Raw genomic sequence first — 21,836 nt, 5'->3', positions numbered from 1 at the left:
CAGGCACGAACACCTAGACTGCAAGTATCACAGAGACAACTTCAAGCTGTGAGTGATGGGAAGACACAGTGACATGTAGTACTTGTCCATTTAGAAAAAAACACACCCAAACATTCATTAGGTAATCATTTTTCTGAGGATGTCACACTAAACTAAATAACATTAATAGTTTAGTATTTTTGCTTGTAATGACTTTAACTTAAGTTTTGAAATAGGCTTCAACATTCTTATTTTTGCTTCCAGTACTGCTGCAAGTCTGCTGAGCAATGTGCCTTCCGTCTGCCGGTAGCAGTCTGCAGAGACACACTGGCCACTCCTACACCTCCTAACCCCTGCCACGACTTAAATTTAAAAGCTCAAGTTGTGAGCTTACTGTGGTTCATAAAATATATGTTGTACACAAGTGGTATCTATTTTAATTATACTGGAATTTTATTGTATTGTTCATTTTGTTGTATCTGTTCATAGCCATGATAAGTAAAACCCTAACTTAACTTAGTGTACATATATTATGAATTGACTATTTTTTATGGTTTGAATGAGTTAACTGACATCTGCTGTTACTACTGGGTCTGACGAGCCAATGACCCCACTCTCTGATCTATTCTCCGAACACGACAAAGTATCTGTTTCCAGCACACGTGGAGCAGACTCGACCGATTCACCATTTTTCTCGCATGGCTGCAACAAAAATTAGACATTAGTTAACAATTAGTGCTGAGCTGATACTGTTTTGTACCGATACCAATACAAACCAATATCCCCTGCCGATACACCCGATATGCCGATACATACTTCAGAAAGCACTCACTGTATAATATTTTTAAGATTTTTATTGAGAATACAATAACAAACACACACACAATCTTACATATTGCTTTCACATCGAAGAGAAAATTACTTAGACAGTTCATGAAACACAGTTTTTAGGAGGCAGTTCAAGAAAAACAGTTTTCAGGCAGCAATAGGGAAGTTAATTAAAGTTTAGAGAAGTTTTAATTTTAAAACAAAAATATTAAACTTGTTTACTACAACTTTTATGTTTGTACACAGAGCACCTCTCAGATGCCACACTACCAAGCAAATATAGTTTTTAGGAAGCAGCACTATAAAATTTTTAATTTTTGTTCAAAAAAACTAACTTTCGCAACTTTTGAGGGCTCATGGAGCTCCTTTTGTTTGTGCACAGAGCACCAGCTGTACTAAACAGTCTCTCTCATGCCACACTACCACAAGGTGTTGACATATATTTCTGAGCAAGTCTTTTGAGTGATTGGTGAGGAGATGTTTTCCAGTACAGAAGTGGGCTTGTATTAATGGCACAGAGTGGTTCCTCAAGGTACCTACTAAGTTCTTGTGTAGGCGATAAAGATGTACTAGCTCCAACACTACTGCTACTACTACTGGAAATTAAATTTGTGTACAAATAATGTATGGAGTGACAAGTGTCACTGGAACTTGTAGCGGTATTGTCAAGGGCAGGTGAATGAAAATCTGGGGTCTGTAACAAACTCAGCTGTTGTTCAAGAGTGGATTTGGCAGAAGTTACATCTTCCTCACTGGAAAAACAAAGTGTTTGAAGCAGAGTACTTAAACTATAATGAACATTTTTTTCCATATCTGCGTAGCGAGTATTTAGATTGCGAACCATGTCAGTGTAGGCAGACTTTAACTTATTTCCTGGCTTACAAGTAGACAGAAGTTTTGTCAAACAATTAACAAGGGGGATAACTTCTGAAATACTAGTATTCTCATTACTAATGGTTTGGGTGGACGTGAAGAAAAATTTCAGCAATTTCACCATTTCTCCTACCAATTCCCAGTCAGAATTTGTTAGTTCCAGATTCAAATTGAGGTCTGGACCAAGATATGATATGGCACGTCTCTGCTCTAAAAACCTCTCCAACATAATATATGTACTGTTCCATCTGGTTGGTTCATCGTGTTTCAGTTTGTGGCATGGCATTTTGTTGGCTTCTTGGAATTCAGTCAAACGTTTGTTCGCTGAAATAGAGTGCCTGAAATGCCCTACCACACGCCGAACTTTATTTGTAATAATTTGCAAGCCCAAACCATGTTAGCATCATTATCTCTTACAATAAGATGCACCTTACCCTTTATACCTCAATCATCTAGATACTATGTGATAAAATCACATATATTCTGCCCAGTGTGGTTAATGTAACTGAACGGCACAACTTCCACACACACACTGATCTTCTCAAAATCAGGAGAAATGAAATGACATGTCAGTGACAGAAAATCATCATTTGCCAGAGATGACCACATGTCAGTTGTACAGCTGATATGGTCTGCAGCCTCCAAAATGTCTTTTACTTTCCGGAAAACCACATCATACAGATCAGGAATTACGCTGCGAGAAAAGGTTGTCCTGTGTGGTATTTTGTACCTTAGCTCGAGGTATATCATCAGATTATTGAAACCTGAAAAAAAAATAAAGGGATTTTAATCACATCACATATTTAACACATCATCCCTGCAAGTTAAGCAAAGAGTTACAAAGTTTAAATGTGTTAGGCCTAAGTTAAAATGTTTCTTACCTTCTGACTCCACAATACTAAAAGGTAAAAAGTCTGTGCAAATCATCTTTGCAATCAGTGATGTTATTTCTGTCGCCCTTTTGTGAGTAGGAGGATAAGGTATGTTCCTCTTAAACATTTCCGAAATATCTTCTTGTTTACTGGTGTCTTTTCATCGTAATATATCTTCTGTGTGCACAATTTCGACTGATGATGCCTTTTAGGCCTACATTCAGACGGTGTTGCGGCAGTTTCAACAAACAATGTCGCAGCAGTTTCAGACGATGACGACGATGCAGACGCCTGCGGAACATCTACCTTTAGTAATTTATTATTTACAGATGGATGCGATCATTCCTTGTGACGCTTAAAATTAGTAGTAGTGTAAGATCGCGTGTCCTTTCCACCACGAGAAACAAGGCAGTGACAAATATTGCACAAAGCCTTTTGGTCATTGCTTTTACTAACAGAAAAGAAACTCCATACGTCGCTCTTACGATTCATTTCTGTAATATTATATTTTGTTGAAGAAAGCAGCACCATGTAAATTACAAATAAACGGGAAAGAAAATAATGCTGTTTGAAGAAATAACGGAAATAGTAAACATACAAAGGTATCACTAACAATTGTGACGTAGTATCGATCTTGCTTCGAGACAATCACAAACGTCACTCTCGCATGCGAAATGACGACTGCGCAGCCATCGATCGTTGCTGTTACGTACGTCGTGCGATATCGCTGAACAAAAGATGGTTTTAAGTGTAGGCCTAGGTTAGAAAATACTTGGCGGCGCTTAATGTTATAAAGCACGTGGTTTTCTGTGAATGAAATTTATTGTTTTAAATCCTGCGCGTTTTTATATGGATAGCCGATTAATGAAAAGTTTTCTATCACAATGGGTGAAAATAAATACAAAATTTTTTGACTATCGGCGCACTGTATCGGCAAAAAAAAGTATCAGTCCGGACGATTCCGATACGTTAATATCGGTCAATATTAAGTATCGGTTATTGGTATCAGCACAGCACTATTTACAATTAACATTAAGCAAATTAATTTTTACTTTTATTATTAACAGACAATATTGATCTTCACATGAAAATCGCCTATGCCACGCAGTGGCCGATCCAGAAGCTTGTTAACAAAAACTAATGTTTTTCCCAGATATTTCCCTTAAAAATGATATTAGCTTTTTTAACTTATGTAAATTGTGGTCAGAATTGGTTTTAACATTTTAACCCCACTCCACCCTTTTTTTCCTCACTCAAATTCAATTTTTTTAGACACAAAACTTCAGGCCCGAACACCTAGACTGCAAGTATCACAGAGATAACTTCAAGCTGTGAGTGATGGGAAGACACAGTGACATAGTCATAAATGTAAACAATGTAGTACTTGTCCATTTAGAAAAAAACACACCCAAACATTCATTAGGTAATAATTTTTCTGAGGATGTCACACTAAACTAAATAACATTAATAGTTTAGTATTTTTGCTTGTAATGACTTTAACTTAAGTTTTAAAATAGGCTTCAACATTCTTATTTTTGTTTCCAGTACTGCTGCAAGTCTGCTGAGCAATGTGCCTTCCGTCTGCCGGTAGCAGTCTGCAGAGACACACTGGCCACTCCTACACCTCCTAACCCCTGCCACGACTTACTTAAAAGCTCAAGTTGTAGGCTTAATGTGGTTCATAAAATATATTTTGTACTCAAGTGGTACCTATTTTAATTATACTGGAATTTTATTCCTAAGGGCCTCTGTTCATAGCCATGATAAGTAAAACCCTAACTTAACTTAGTGTACATATATTATGAATTGAATATTTTTATGGTTTGAATGAGTTAACTGACCTCTGCTGTTACTACTGGTTCTGACGAGCCAATGACCCCACTCTCTGATCGATTCTCCGAACACGACAAAGTATCTGTTTCCAGCACACGTGGAGCGAACTCGACCGATTCAGCATTTTTCTCGCATGGCTGCAACAAAAAATAGAAGTTAGATAACAATTAACATTAAACACATTAATTTTTACTTTTATTATTAACAGACATTATTGATCTTCACATGAAAAGCACCTGTGCCACGCAGTGGCCGATCCAGAAGCTTGTTAACAAAAACTAATGTTTTTCCCAGATAATTCCCTTAAAAATGATATTTGCTTTTTTAACTTATGTAAATTGTGGTCAGAATTGGTTTTAACCTTTTAACCCCACTCCACTCTTTTTTTCCCCAGTCAAATTCAATTTTTTTAGACAAAAAACTTCAGGCCCGAACACCTAGACTGCAAGTATCACAGAGATAACTTCAAGCAGCGAGTGATGGGAAGACACAGTGACATAGTCATAAATGTAAACTATGTAGTACTTATCCATTTAGAAAAAAATACACCCAAACATTCATTAGGTAATCATTTTTCTGAGGATGTCACACTAAAATAAAGAACATTAAAAGTTTAGTAATTTTGCTTGTAATGACATTAACTTTATTTTTGAAGTAGGCTTCACGTAATCTTGTTTTCGCTTCCAGTACTGCTGCAAGTCTGTTGAGCAATGTGCCTTCGACACTGAGCTCAGTCTGCCGATAGCAGTCTGCAGAGACACACTGGCCACTCCTACACCTCCCAACCCCGGCCACGACTTAAATCTAAAAGCTCAAGTTCTGAGCTTAATGTGGTTCATAAAATATATTTTGTACACAAGTGGTACTTATTTTAATTATACTGGAATTTTATTGCCATGGGCCTCTTTTCATAGGCATGAAGAGTAAAACCCTAACTTAGTGTACATATATTATGAATTGACTATTTTTATGGTTTGAATGAGTTAACTGACCTCTGCTGTTACTACTGGGTCTGACGAGCCAATGACCCCACTCTCTGATCTATTCTCCGAACACGACAAAGTATCTGTTTCTAGCACACGTGGAGCGGACTCGACTGATTCATTGTAGTCTTCGCATAGCTGGAACAAAAATTAGATGTTAGTATACAATAAACATTATACACATGACTTTTTACTTTTTTTATTAACATAAAATACTGATCTTCACATGGAAAGTGTTATACCATGTATTGGCCGATCCAGAAACTTGTGAACAGAAACTATTTCTATTTTCCAGACTTTTCCCTCCTCATTTTATACAGTAAAATGCAGGGTTAGAATGGCCTGCAGCCCCCTCTTGCCTTTTGTTTTTTCCTTGATCTGCCACTGGTGACAGACGAGGGTCATTCACTATGTAACAAGATAAATCAATGTAGCTTCAAAGTGGTTTATTTACTTAATGCAAAACTTTAAAAAATTTAAGTTGGTGTCCATGTAATGACTTATGATCAGCTATTCAACAAGATTTTGTGAACATAAACTATAAATCAATCAGTTCAAGATGTCAAGTCCGATTGATAATTGCACCGCAGAAGAACAAAGTGCTGTTATTAAATTTTTAGTTGCAGAAAGTGTTAAAGGTTGTGATATCCATGCAAGGATGTTAAAAGTGTATGGGAACAATTGTTTAAACCGTTCAAACATTTACAAGTGGGTAGAACAATTTAAGAGTGGCCATAAAAGTATAGGAAATGAGCAGCGAAGTGGCGGACCAGTCAGTTGAAAATGAAATGTTACACTGAAAAAGAAGCATTTTTTGAAAGAATTGTAAGTTGCAATGAGACATGGATTCACTATATCGAGTGTGAGTCAAAGAGACAAAGCCTTGAGTGTAAACATGTGAGTTCTGCAACACGGGAATATTCAAGCCTCAGCTATCTGCTAGTAAAGTGATGCGTACACTTTTCTGGGACTCACATTTTATGCGTATTTCTTGAAGACTAAAGAACAATCAACAGTCAGTATTACACTGATATGCTAGGAAACACAGTAATACTTGCAATTTACACTAAATATTGTTGACTTTTAAAATAGGTGTAACTTTTCTTCACGACAATGCATGACCTTAACACAGATAACACAAGAATGAATTCAAATACTGGAATGGGAGATTCTTTTACAGCCTCCTTACATCCAGATATAGCACCATCAGACTTTCATATGTTTGGTCCCCTATGCAGCAAAAAATTTGGCTCCAATGAAGAAGTCAAAATTAAGGTGCAAATGTGGCTCCAAAAGCAACTAAAAGAATTTTATGCCCGGGGCATAAGCAATTTGTACACTTGTTCATAAGAAACTTTGTCCTACAACTATCCCTCACTTAGCACATCTTAAAATTTCGCGAATTCATTTACCGCTATGTTAATTTTACTGCCCCAGTTTTGAATAGCACGTCTGTAAATTTCAGTTAGCGCGAAATCTCCGCAGGCAAAAAAAGTTGTGCGTGACGCCACAAAGTCTGTTTCAACTTCTGTAAACACTAGATGTACCGTGGCATAAAGTTAGCCATACAATGGGGAAAAAGGTGCGCATGCAGGTCTGACTACGCTATCAGCTGTTGTACCAACATCAGCTATGGCTAGTTAAGTTGTAGCTATGGAGAGTAAAGGACCAAATGTTTTTACATCCACGTGTATGTCGCCATGGTGCACCGTTGTTGCCCGGTTACAGACCAAGCCGTGATGAACTTTAGTCTAGCCATTGGCAGGGAACTAGCATGCACAAACACAAAGCAACGTCCGCCCATTCATCTGCCGGTAACTGCACGTACGTAATAACCTGCAGTTGGAATCATAGTGGAACCATGGCTTCCAAGCGAGTGTATAATGCATTGTGTTAAAATATTTGAGACAAAACTATAAGTATTACGGCGTGCAGATTGTCACGAAAGCCACACTTACCCTCTTTTATCGCATAATTGTCGCACTGGCATAATCGTCGCACCCATATTTTAGGGCGTCAAAATTTGGATAAAAAAACTTTCGCGTAAACGTCGCATGATGTTTTTGGTCCCGCTATTAGATTCTGAGCGCTTTGTGTGGGTATTTTTTCCGTATAAAACAATGTATTATAAAGTAGAAAACTAATATTTATTTGAACATTACCTCTTACTTATTTAATTAATGGAAATAAGAAGTTGCCTGATGTGTAAATTTTCTTTTTAAGACTTTATAAATGTTATAACCTTCATCTGTTCGTCTGCGTCGCTGCGGTGTACCGCTTACAAAAATGTAGCCAGCGCTCGTTGCAATCATTAATGTTTGGTTATGTTGCTTCCCGTATAGAGCGTGCACACGTAGCTGAGTATCGATATCTCGCCGAGTGCATGCAACGCACGCTAAATAAATTAGCCTTGATATTTATGGAAACTAATGCTTCAGAATACGCGACTTCGAATAACATGAGCATTTTTAGCAACACATTAGTTGTACTAAGTGAGGGATAGGTGTATAAGATTTAGCCGGGAGGGAGGGGGTGGTTGATAATGTTGAAAAATCGCAAAAATTAATTTTTATTTAATAAACTGTTTTTCAGCTACATCAATTTGTCTCATTACTTATTGAATGACCCTCATATTAAACTAAATTTGGACAGTTCTGTAAGAAAGCAGGAAAGTAGTATACGACAATGAATCTTTTTATCACAGCCGTTGGTTCAATGAAAAACTAGTGACAAAATGCCTCTCATTGTTTCGTCATAGCTGCTCTCTTCTGTTCGAGAAGGGCACCACAGACTACTTAAGCAGTGCCGCCAGCCTCCATGACAGTTTTTTGGACGAGAGTGTCTTGCGACGCTGAAGACCAGTGAGTGCTGAGAGTGCGGTGAGAGTTCGGCGAGGAGTGTGGTGAGAGTTCCGTGATGGGTGCCGCCTGAGTCCCGCGACGAGTTTGGCGATAGTTCTACAACAGATCTGAGTGAATTCCGAGCGAGTCCCATGACAGTTCCGGGGTTGCGAGAGTTCTGCGAGCAAGGGGAAGTGTGACATCGGAAGAGTGTGAGAGATCCCCCTGGAGAGTAGCGCGATGCGGAGCGACAGGATCGAGAGTGCGACTGAGTGGTGCGAGGCTGTGTGTGTGTGTGTGTGTGTGTGTGTGTGTGTGGACAGGCACGTGGTAAGGGGTGAACCACTGTTGAGCCTAGCTCTAGTGAGGAGTGCAGACTATGGAACTTGACAAACATTATTTAACCTGAGGATAGACATTTTTTAAGTGCGAGTAATTGGTGATTAGGCATTTTTAAATAAAATTATTTATTAGTGATATAAATATTAGTACTCAATAAAACTGCAATAAAACCTAATTGGGCTATCCCTTACGAGCCCAGTAGTTTTTTCCCCCACATTATTAAATCGTAACAGTATTAATTGCTGCTTTTTCTTTAAAGAGAGACCAAATTAACTTTGAGTGTTGGAAATAAACTGACAAATCTTCCATGAAAATGAAATGATTTAGCATTGGAATCCATGTCAGTCAGCATCTTGTTTCCATGATAAACTCTAAACAAAGGGAACAGAGCTACTATAAGTTTCTTGCTATGAGCTTGACACCAATGACTACCATTACACACCAAAAAACACATTATATCTGTATTGTTTTTTCACCCACTTATTCAAAATTTTTAATCATAATATGAGAAATCATTAATAAAGTATCCAATCATTTGTCAGATTTATAAAAGTCATTCAAAATGGTCACAATGGATTTCTGCAATTTTACAAAAATGTTTCATCTCTTTTACTTTCCCCTAATTTGTTTACAACTAGTGAGAGTTCAGTACTCAGCACCCTCTTTCCCTAGTTGTCACAAAAAAGCCCCAGCAGACCTTACTCCTATCATGTCAACGAAAGTGGGCACCTGCTCAGTCACCTGATGTATCACGTTGCACTTTCTTAACTGCTTTTCTGTATCATAATTTTTTGCTTGAGTTTTCAACAAAAAATGTTCACATGATCAGGCAGCATATTTCGCATTTCCACATGGAATGAACGACCGTGACGTGTCGGCCAATCATCATGATCATGCCTGATGCAACACATGCACACAAACCTTTCTCCTCCTTTCAAAAATGGTAAGCAAACTATGTGACTCAAAGCTTTTATTAATTTTTACAACACATATAATCTATTATGAGCGAGGGAAAGATATTGTAAGCTGTACTTTAGGTTAATGATGACAAGTCTCAATGTAAATATAAAATTTTAACACTTGGCGTGATGGACGTTTATCTTTTACATTTATCCCTACCTGGTAAATGATGACCAAAATTATACTGTAAATCTTACAAAATTTTTGAACAGTGCGTCGACAAACAATCAAATTTTCTTGCAAACACAGGCATCTCTGTCAATTGTCTTAATACAAAATAATAGAATATGGGATATGACAGAAAGCAGTTTAACATTATGAGTTTCAAGAAATATATTTAAAATCTATTAAAATATGTTAAAATGTTTACCGTATTTACTCGCATAATGTCAGCAGTAATTTGGCTACATTTTTGACAAAAAAAAAATGGGGTGCGGTCATTATGAGGTGAAGTCCGAAAAAAAATTTTTTTTCTCAAAATTTTACGTTTTGTGTAGAGTAAAAAAATTGTTCTCTCATAATCAGTTTACCAGCAGAGCGCTGGTGACTGGCGACCCTCCGCAGCGGACGTGAGAAATGTGACAGGTGTCAAGATAATTGGGTGCCGGCGATTAGTGGAAGACGCCACTCATTTTTTTTTCTTCTCTCACTCGCGTGTGCGCTCTTACGTTCAGAAGCCGCAGCCAGACTACACAAAATAAACGCTTTGCGTGAAAAGAAATTTTTTTATCATTCATTGAGATTGCCACTGACAGCACGGGGCGGATGTCTAATGTCTGCAATAGCCGGTGCCGGCGAGCCTCCCTCCCTGTTCCTTGCCCACTGTGTGTATAAAAAAACCGTGCGCATGTACCCCCACCACTTCTCCGCTACCTCCCCTACTTTGTGATGTAGTGTGAGTTGACGTGTACTGGCTTGTGCTATATATAGCCCATCCCCTTGCAACTCGCGTGACGTCGCAGGCAGCTGCGCAGTAGAGTGCGAGTTTCTGAGTCCGGACAGTTTCACCACGCTACAAACCCTCTCAGCGACCGCTCCGGAGAAATGAACAACTCAAGGTCAAAGCATTGTTGACAGCGTCGGTAAATTTACATCCCGTTACTGTGCCTTTCAGGGGTGGCATTAAATGATTTGACATGGCCGCAGCCTAACTGTCCTAATTTTAAGCGGGGGTTCGTGTCAATACATGTACAGAGATTAATTTGTGGGCGCCACCGTGCAAGGGGCATGGACCCAGGAGAGACTCTTTTTCAGGGCCGTGACGTCGCTCATGTGAGGTGTGATTTTAACCCTCCTAAAGCCAATCCTAGTACTCACAACTGGTCCGCTCTCAGTGTTGGGTACACTCTTCACCTACGCAGTGGGCTCTTACAGCATCCCACACGCCGTCACATTCAGGATGTTGAAATAAACAAATACAAATGAAATTGTATGCCCTGGTTTATTAGTTGTTACTTCGCCTACACCTTTGATTATATCACACAATGCGTGCGGCACGAATCGGTTCACGTGGTGCGACCTGACCACGTGGTGCGACCTGACCACGTGGTCACACTCTACAATTTGGTAATTAGCATAAATAGGACCATAGTGGTCACTCATACAATTATTTAAACAGTCCCCCGACCGAGAGAAGCCCTGAGGAATTACGAATGAAAGATTTAAGATGATTAAGATTTAAAAGAATTACTTAGCAGTGCAGGCAAGCGGTGAGGTCCCCGGGGTGCTGATGCGTCTGCTCTCGGTCGGTGCTGGCGAAGGACTGGGGCGAGCTCAGGGCTCCGCTGGCCTAACATGGCGTCTTCGCGCCGAACCAATTACCGTTATACCTATTTACGATTACGTGCCACAGGAAGCTACAGGTAAAACATGAAACATTCTTAGTAATTATATTACACCTAATGCATGATAAAAACTATTAACTAAAATTATAACAATTTATTATTAAAGATAACCAGTCCGGCTTCGGCGGACTTCGGTTCGCCTCGTGCATGTTCGGTACGTCTTTTCGTTGTTTATGCCTTAACTAAATATTAATTACTTAAAGTACATAAAACACTCCCGGCCGATCTGCCCATCACACGCCACTTGGGGAAAAATAAGCAAAAAAGAATTACAATATTTATCTCTAGTTAAAGGGGTGTGGTGCACTGCTGCTACAGCGCGCTATTCAAACACAACCACCCGACTACGTACTCAAGACGGTGTGACGCCTGTGACGGCGTCACAATTTTTTTTTTTTGTTCCTGTCCGCGCGTTGTCGGAAGGTGTGACTTATCGCGCCATCTAGTAGTGTTTTGCTCGAGAGTTGTACGCTAGCAGACGGGCTTTTCCGTGCAGCGCTGCGGGTGGTTGACTGTTGGAATTAGCTACCGCGCATGCGCGGTAAGCAACCGGTCGAGCACAGCGCGGGACTAGTGAGTTGACAGTGGAGCCTGACGGTCAGTGTGGGTCTATGATAGGTACCTCCGGTGAATAATGCACATCACGACTTCAAGAAATGATTTTCACTTTACTGGATTTACATGTAAATCGTGGACGAGAGGAGAAGACAGATTTCAGCGCGTTTACGTTTGAGAACGCAACGCGAGGCTCGTGTGGGGAAATGCAGTGCAGTTAACCCCCAGTCGAGGCCTCGATCGCCGAGGAAAATATCGGCATAGACCCGGGCTAGTTATGAGGAGAAGAAAAGAAGCTACGATTGAGCTGTGGCTAAAATTTTTATGACAAGATAATAGTGGTCTTTTCTTTTCTAAATACAAGTAAGCATCGGCACGTGTGAGAAAATTATTTTAAGAAGTTATGAAATTTTTTTATGTAATATATTTTTTTTTTGGAGTTCGACACAACATGGCGGGTTGTGGAATGAGCGAGAAGGTGTGAGACTAGTCTACCAAGTCAACTTGAGCAGCTGGTACAGGAGGACAACATTTTATAAACTTAAATTTGGTGTATGATTTGATTTTTCCTGTTTATTGCAGAGGAAGGGAATAGATCGTCTCGACGGATTAATTTTTTGAAATGAAATTTGGGAAGAAATGAAGTTTCGTCAGTAGCTGAGCGAACGCAATTCCACGAAGTTTAAATGGTTCGTCGTATGGAATGCAGCTGGTTCGAGAGTCGGTGCTTGCAGTCGGCGTCCCAGCTGTGCAGATGTCCTTAAATCGTATAATGGTGGTGTAGTGATCTTTTCTTTTAAATGGCCTTTTTAAATTATTTATATTGTGCGTCGTCCTGTTCCCGATGGCAACTGAAGGGGTGAGTCTTGAAAAATATATTTCCTTGGGTCGCTGCGCATGGTGAAGAGCTAGTAAGAAGTTATGAGATATTAAAAAGGGTTTTAATTTTATATGCCTAAGGGTTGTGTGAGAGAGCAAACCGCGTGACTTTTTGAATTAAATCGTACTAGATTCCTTTAATAAGTTCTAGAATTTTTGGTGATTTAAGTTTTGCCTGAAATATTTTAGGCATTTTATTGTTGGCATGCTGCCCGCCACCGTAGGTTGGAGTGCAATTAAAATAGACCTGTGGTTCTATGCTTATCTCAATCGAGAACTTATGATGTCCTGGAGCTAATATGGTTGTAATGAAGTTGGCAGTTAAAAAGCCTGCCATGCGTGATTAGTGAGATTATAATTTTGTTATATTGTGTTTATTATATAAATTTTTATAGAACTATATATTTATATTGTTGATACTTTGAGTGGTATGAAGCTTTATGAGCTGTAAGAGATTAAAATAATAGAGAACTGATAAATTATGGTCAGATATAAATTATTACTATAGATGTTTTATTGAATGTTAAATGGACGATAGCTAAAATATTTTATTCATACTCATCTGAGGCTGTCTTGTGTGATCGACGACATTATGAAAATTTTGTCATACTAATTGTGTCTTTTATATAAAATTTTATAGAACTATATAGTCATACTGTGAGTATATTACCATATTTAAATTATTGTTTAGAGTGTCGGGACTTGCTATAGGAGAGCTCTCGGGGTGGGACAAACGAAATATAATAGTATTTTAAAATTTTTGTCAGGTAAATTGTTATTGTATATAGCGTATGAAAATGGAGTAAGAGTTCATGAACTTGTGGTGAACTTGTGGTGAAGCCTGTGAACCCACAACAACAAAAAAGAAAACTGTACCCACCCCTATAAAAGTTTTTGTCTTGTACCTGAATTTTGAGATTATTAAGTTTACTCTTATTGTTGTAGTAAAGCCATTTTTGTATTTGAGCGCTGTTGAGATGCGCATATTAGTAGTTGTTTGCAAAATAATCAAAATATATTTATACCACTGAGCTCTGCTCTTTGTTTTGTTTAACGTAACCTTTTCTTTCCCTTTGATTTAGTCCCCTTGGGCCAATTGTGAGCCCAGGTTCTCCCTGCTGTAAGGGTAATAGGTAGAGAAGGGTTACAACGGAGCGGCTGCCAGTACGGGAAGTGGGACGGGGGGTGAGGGGAAAGGTGGCGGAGGCTGACCAGGCTTCTGGGGCGCAGGCCTGGTTGATGTCAGATTTTTGTTGTTAAAACATCTCACTGACACTAAAATAGTTATTTGCTTTAATACAACGGTTTAAATTAATAATTAAATATAAAAAAAGTGGCAACAATAACAGCAAATGATTTTGTGTTTGGCTAAGTGGCCTGTTAGTTACTCGAGCCAATCCATTTTAAGAAATGCTTATTTGGAGGAAGAAAAATCATTTAACAAAATTAACATAAAATTATTGATTCATTCAGTTAATAAACCTCTGCATATAACATTTTCTCAGAAAATGTTATGCATCTAATTGTTAGTTTGATGACATGATATCCGCTTTAACAAATTTTGTAACATTACAAATACAAACTTTTAGTAATTATACATCCTGCCTTGTCATTTTTTAAAAATAACCACAGTTAGTGAAATTTTACAAACAGCCACTTGCCATGCTTACACCTAGTTATGACCCTATTTGTATGGCACGTAATGTTTTCATTTAGAGTTATTATATTCTTCAAAACATTTTACATTTTACTATGAATAATTTAAAATAAATTATGACAAGTGAATTAAAATTACTATTTGAGAATGTGAAGATTCAGTAGCAAGTATTAATGGTAAGATCAATACACAATAACCCATTAGGCCTAAACCACACGTTATATCATGGCTCAGAATATATTTTGTTCTTACCTCTACAGTCAGGTTACACATTCGGCTAGATTCCAAGTTACTTAAATTATCGCCTGACACCTGCAATGAAAAATAACACAATGTGCCATAAATCTTCAATCAGACTATTCAGTAAGCAGTTTTATACATGGTATTGATTAATCAGACTACTCAATATTAATGGTAACTATTCAACCAACTCTCACCTAGCCATGCATTACATAACTGTTTAAGTTAGATATACACTGTGTCTCTAAAGTAGCTAGGTGTTTTGAAAATGTATTACGGGATAACTAATTGAGGTAGCTACATGCCTGTTGTAGTAAATTGGAGTAAAACTGTGAAAGTTTTTATTAAACACCAACATATGGCATAAGCTGCAGTCTTTACTTGTCTCAGTCAACTGTTTGTGAAATGGTGACTATTCAAGGATGTGCGCATTGTGTGTTGTGGCATTTCAAAACAAAATAAATCACCCTGATTAAACAAAATTATTGAAAACAGTTGTAGCCGGTTGGTTGTTAGTGATTAATGAATCCATGATACATTTATACGAAGACCTATTTTTCTACACAAAGAGCTTTGCAAGATCTGGAAATTACGCATGCAACGGTACACAGAGTTTTGCATAAGAAATTGAAGTTACAGTAAAACCTTTTTGTAGCGACCCCATTTATTGCGACCGCCTCTCTATTACAACCCGATTTCGAGGAACCGTGAAAAAATTGCCGAAAATCCGAAGAAAATCGGACAGAAAATAAGTTTCTTGTGGTGAGTAGCGTGTTACTGCGTTTCTCTTGCCGAGTGCTTCCTGTCGACCGCTGTCAGCGCTTAACAACCCCCATTCCACGTCCCTTTGCCGGCAGGGTGCAGATAAAGGTTTTTGTGGCAACGTGTTTACGTTTAGCTTTTTGCGAGTGTCAAGTGTAGTATGCAGTTAAGGCAAAGCTACCTGCTGGATTTCTCTTGATTTTGATTACTATCGGTTGACAATACACAGCGCCCGACTGGATGCACGCCCACCTCGACTTGGTTTAATTGCCGCAGCGATGTTTATTTTGACAGCTCAAGCAATTATCTTTTCCCGTGGGTTGATAGAAAAAGGTCGCTTCACCCAGCATAAAAAAAAAGGCTACGCCACTTATTCCCCGCGCAGGAAACACATCTGTCTACTCCGCATTTATCTTTCTTCTAACATTCTACGTTTCGCCTCTCGCGCGAGCAATAACTAGGGCCACGATTATATGATGAATCGCGAAATCGTGAAATTTTCCGCGAATTTATATGGAAAATGCGAAAAAAGTGATTTTTAAGAAAAAATCGCTAAATAACATCGAAATTACACAATACAAGTCTCTCATATTTTAATGTGAAAAGCTTGATAGTCAAGACATGCCCGGGTCCTGGTTGATAAGCTGGAAAAATTTCCTGCCTTGCATTTCTACATGCTTCCTCTAATCAGCTTTAGGGCGCCGTCTGGTCAGCGTGTGTGTTAGTGAAGCGGGATGATAAGAGCGACGCTCAATGGTAGTTCTAGCGCGGTAAAACCTCTAAGTGCAAGGCTCTGAACTGGCGCGCAGTCATCTCGTTCCCGTCAGATAACTGTGAAATTTGAGTGGTGATAAAGGTGTAATGCATTTCCCTATGATACTTTCAAGAAATTTATAACGGGTTTATTACACCTATTACTTCGATAACATGCCTTTTGGCCATTTTATCTCAATAGAACCACTTGGGCATTAACAAATTCTTAAATGCTTTTCGTAAACAGACTCCAGTCGGATATATAGTATGGTTTGGAAATCGCGTAGGTTTTTCGTGGCTGTGCGCGGCACACGACTGTAGTTGCCATGCGTCACGCGCCGAGAATGATGTCCGGCAGGAAGGGCGAGTATAGTTCATTTGTGGCAAAAATGAATACTTTAACGGACCTGATAAATTTTTCCATAAAAGAAATTTTTAATTTCAGTGATTTTCCAGCAGAAATAATGTTGTGTAACTAACAAACAAATTGTATCAAAACAATTAATGGTAAATGGCTGTCGCGGGGGCCCTTAAAAATTTTTCATTTTACCAGAAATGGACTATACAAACCTTGCTTTCGTCGCACGCAGTTTGTGAAGGGGAGGAAGGATGTTGGCAGTTTCACATGCCAAAGGTTGGTGGGAGGAGGGGGAGAGAGACACGATGGTTTGTATGCCTGGGAGGGATGAACCTTGAAGTCTGGACAAGGGAAGGAGAGGTAAGCTGTATGACGTCATGCATCTGCCGCCTGTGCTGCCGCCAGCCTGTCTAGACGATATTCCCGCGCTCCCACTTGCGTTGCACAAGCTACTGCTGCCGTATTTTTAAAGGAAATGTCCCATTTTTTTTTTGTTATTCTTACATGAACATTATTGGAAGTATTAAAGCCGACACAAAAATACGCTGTGTGTTAAAATTAACAGATTTTAATCATCTTTCATTTCGTTTTTTTTTTTTTTTTAATTTTTTCTTTTGATTTTCACATTTTGGTCAAAATGTCCAATTTTTTGACGGTTCCCGAGAATGTATTCGTAAAATCACTGCTTCGTTAAATCCGGGGTTCATGACATCGGGGTTCTAGTGTATTTAACTACGGCAAGCAGAAAACGTACATGTAAACTAACCAGTAAAAATAAACTGTCTATTGACATATTTTCTTTAGAGTTGGCCTGTAGGGCGACGGCCTTGTCATGAAGGTTGAAGTGGGTTTAAATCAAAGCCGTCTAGCATTGTGAGTGACAGCATCCTGCCATTGTACGGCTGGTTTCTTAGCGAGTAGCGGTTTTGAAGGGGGGGGGGGGGGGGGAGAGGTTGAAATGAACTGAAAATTTCGGAAAACATCTATTACGACCTCTCCTCTATTACGACCCTATTCCTGGGAACCGTGAGGGGTCGTTTCAGAGAGGTTTGACTGTATGTATTTACAACATTCAGTTTATGCAACAACTGAAGCCTGGTGACTACATCACTCGTCATAAATTTGTAAGAAAAATGCTGGACAACATTGACATGCATAAAGCATTCTTGAAAAAAAGATTTTCAGGGATAACACAAAATTTAATTTACCGGGTACAGTCCCAAACATAATGTACACATATGGGGCACCAAAAACCCACATGTGGTTAGGGAGGACACAAAAGTAAATGTGTGGTTTGGGTTATCCTTGACCAAGTTATTTTATTTATAAATATAACTGTGACATGCCTACCTATGGCTACATGCCTTAGACGGTAGGCACAATACAAAACCACTAATACAAACAGAATAACCATTCACACAAAGCCACAATAAAACCAACACAAAACAGGTACAAGGACATGAAAGATAGACAACACTAAACAATACTGGACAACCCGAAAACATTACTGAATAACACCTTTAGCTAAACACATATTTATTAGATAATTTAAGTATATATAATTAAACCACAGAAGAAAATTAAAGATAGTACAACTCTTTTTACAGTTATTTTATTATTTAATAAGGAATAGAAGCTGTTATACTTGTTAAAGTTTTTGATGATACTATATAAAATATTATAAAAATTGTTTAATATACACAATAAAGTATGGTAACAACTGTTGAAAGAGGGAAATAAAAATTCATGTGTTTTCCAGAAAATGATTACATTTTAGGTAATTTAAATAGTAGTTTCTTACAAATAGTGCATCTAATATCTTTCTTTTTGACTACACGGAGCCAAGAAGAGAGTGTAAATCAATGTCAATATTAAAATTTTAATTTTGATTAATAATTTTGATTAATTTGTTTTGGACTTTATCTAGTTTATCACTGTCAGTTTTGTTAATGGTGTTCCAAATGATAGAGCCATATTCTAATTTAGATCTAAGGACATAGATGTATAAAGATTGTGAATTGAATCTAATTTAGATTCATTAAATGTAATAAATTTAATGAGAGCAAGAGTTATTTTCACATATGATATTATTGCTTGAAAAGATAATAGAATAATAATTTCAAATCAATAGAGAAACCTAAATCTCTAAGATATTTGGATTTCTTAATAAAGTAATTCAAAATTTATAATCCAAATTAATAGGATGGTATTTTTTAGTGCATGTTATGGTAGTGGTTTTATTATAGTTTAGTTCGAGCAAGTTTGAGTTACATGATCTAACAATTGCAATAATATATCTCTGAAGTAAATGACAGTCATATATAGAAGTATCATTAATGGATATTCTAAGGTTATCAGCAAACAGAAAACCAGCAGAGTGGTTTAGCTCTGTAATTGTATCATTTATTAATATATCAAAAAGGAGCAACAGAGCCCACCTTATGGTGCACCAGAAGTGGCAAGATGTAAATTAGAATTGAAACTATAATTAACATAGAAATTTATATCTTTTAGATAACTTGAAAACCAGTTTAAGTATTTCTAAGTTATACCCTATATTACATAGTTTATAAAATAATATTTTATGAATGACAGTGCCAAAGGCTTTTGCTGTATCAAAATACCAAGCATGCACCTGACCGCATATTATTTCAGAATAAATTGGATTTAGGAATGTTAGAAAATTAGTTGTAGTAGTTTTACCAAGTCATGTTGACTGTTTAAAAGTATATTTTTGCATTGAAATGATACTGTCAAAGACTTTAGCAAACCCATTGAGGAAGGATATGGGCCTATAATACATAATATTTTATCTGCTAGCTTTCTTATGTATGGGAATAACCTAAATAGTTTTTCATTAATTGGGGTTATAATACTGTAATTGAAGATAAATTTCAGATGGGTAACAAGCAACTGAGAAAAACCTTTTATTATAATGACGTCGACCAGGGCTACGCCCTCCCTAAGCCCAATGTGCCTCGCACCAATAACGACCCCCTCTCCACCCACCGACACCCTCTATTTCAAGACTCCCACCAACAAGTGTGTGTGTGTGCGTGTCTTCGGTCGCCCTGCGCAAACCCTTTAGGCACCCAACCTAACTTGAGCAGGAGACTGCATCTTTTTTTAAATAATGTAGTAATACTTAAACATCTGTAATATGTAATCCTTAAATTTAAATTAACTTGCAATTTTTAAAATGTCTAAATAGTTATGTTTAATTGTCTGTCATATCAATTTACTAACAGTAAGTTCAGCACTTCCTGCGACCATGAAACCCTGGTCCAGGGCAGTCTCTTCTGTTCGTGTGCGGGGTAGGACGAATCTCAGCACCTCGTCGACTTCAACTTTTGCTCGTAACCGATTCATTAACATCCACCATCGTAACTATTTTTTAAACCATTTTTTAATCAACCTTCGAGGCCTACCCTGGTGGCAGACTGTGTAACTTAATTAATTAAATTCACCCCCCACCCCCTGTCAGCGTTTTGATTAATCGGCGGAATTGTACTTTCGGGGCCGGACGCGGTGTCCTGGTCAGCATGAAAGCTGGACAATGTGCTGTTTTCTGTGTGCGTCGTCAGTGTACGTGTCGGCGCCAATAAAACTCAATATTCACCAGACTCGTTGCACTTAATTCCTGGCCACGAGTTTCCCAGCACAGAGACGGAGGTGTGTGGGGCGCCTCAAGACCCCACGAGCAGTAACATAGCGTGCCCGCCGCTGAAAGCGGGCCGGTGAGTGCTAGCGTGGGGAAGTTGAGCCTAGCTCCACATGGTCCACGTCACGGCCCTGGGACAGAGTCGGTAGCCGGGTCCTCGTGCCCATCCACGTGGTGGCACCCAAGGTAACACATATGCCGATTCGAAACCCTCCCTCAACAATAAAATGTGGAATACTATCTGGACCAGTAGACACTGTACACTATAATGATTTGATACCTCAAAGTACAAGACTCTCAGTAATATAAGTCAAAGGAATGGAATAATTAATTGTAACATTTGACGAGAGATTCTTGTTGTTAGAGGGATACATAAACACTAGAGAAATATTCTACAAATTTATTGGCAATAGTAATTGGGTCATTAGTAACTGTATCACTAACCCTTAAGGATAGTTGATTATGATAACTTTCTCTCATATAATTTTCACATAATGCCAACATTTTTTAGGGTTGTGTTTGATTTTATTATTTACAATTTGAAGCCAAATTTGTTATCATGCATAATGAGATATTTCACATATTAACAATATTGAGAAAGCAATGCATAGTAGTATAGGTTCATTTTGTGTTTATATAATTTACGATTTATTTTATTTTAATATTGGTATAAGTAGTTTGGAGTGCCAATGCAGATATATTCATACATAGTATAGTTAAGGTAATAATCGACCATACTATAATCATCATTAAAATAGACCATCTCTACCAGTCATTTTCTTTAATCACATATAACCTTAGAAAATTACCATTCCAGAACTTTCTAAATGTCAAGAAAATTTTCTCCTTCTTAGTAAATTGAGTTTCATGTTGACATTAAAAGCAGGATGCGTAACGTCTTCTTTACTAACGGATACAGAGATTTAGTGACCGTCCACTGATGTAAATTAGAAAAGTAAAGGTCCAAAAGGTGATTTGAAGCCAAAGAGTAATTACCATGTTTTATCACATAATCGTCACACATTTTATACTAAAATCAAGTTTGAAAAGTAGGGGTGCGACTAATATGCGGGAAAAAATTTTTTTTTTAAGGTAAAGTTATTCATAAAATCAAACCCATTCATGGAAAGTACGTTTGTTTAAAAAGTAGATTATACAAAAGCACGCCAATCAATTTAAATTAATAAGTCATGCAACAAAAACTTTTCTACAAATTTAAATTGAAAAACAAAATCTGTGACCTGAATGCGAGCCTGAACTAATGCGTAACTATCGTCGTAGTACACATTTACCACGAAAGAGTGCGGGCCATCTAATGTAGTTAACTCGGCACTCAACAGAGAATGCGCATTGCATGTAATCAGCGAGATATCAATATCGATATTCGACTACGTGTGCACGCTCTATAAGGGAAGCAACATAATCAAACATGAATGATGCCAACTAGCGCTGGCTACATTTATATATGCGGTACACCGCGGCGACTCAGACGAACAGATAAAGGTTATAACGTTTAAAAACGTCTTTAAAAGAAAATTTACACATCACACAACTTCATATTTCCGTTAATTAAATAAGTAAGTGGTAATGTCCGAATAAATAATAGATTTCTACTTG

The 21,836-nt window shown here is 38.0% G+C and overlaps 1 protein-coding gene across 9 annotated transcripts in view; it reads right to left on the bottom strand.

Annotated features, from left to right (window-relative positions):
* LOC134529175 (uncharacterized) overlaps positions 1 to 21,836 on the bottom strand; it is a 646,085-nt gene that overhangs the window by 42,931 nt on the left and 581,318 nt on the right. For 8 of the 9 annotated variants that reach the window (XM_063363010.1, XM_063363001.1, XM_063363007.1 and 5 more), the window contains 4 exons: positions 14,698 to 14,757; positions 5,378 to 5,506; positions 4,394 to 4,522; positions 553 to 681 (listed from right to left, as the gene is read on the bottom strand). In XM_063363010.1, the coding sequence (XP_063219080.1) occupies positions 553 to 681; positions 4,394 to 4,522; positions 5,378 to 5,506; positions 14,698 to 14,757 (447 nt within the window). The remainder of the gene's footprint in view (positions 1 to 552; positions 682 to 4,393; positions 4,523 to 5,377; positions 5,507 to 14,697; positions 14,758 to 21,836) is intronic. The other variant, XM_063363002.1, reaches the window with a different exon arrangement.

The sequence above is a fragment of the Bacillus rossius genome, chromosome 2, assembly GCF_032445375.1.
Source record: "Bacillus rossius redtenbacheri isolate Brsri chromosome 2, Brsri_v3, whole genome shotgun sequence".
Lineage (NCBI taxonomy): Eukaryota > Metazoa > Arthropoda > Insecta > Phasmatodea > Bacillidae > Bacillus > Bacillus rossius.
The sequence above is the reverse complement of the archived record's forward strand: the minus strand, read 5'-3'. Positions and strand labels throughout refer to the sequence as shown.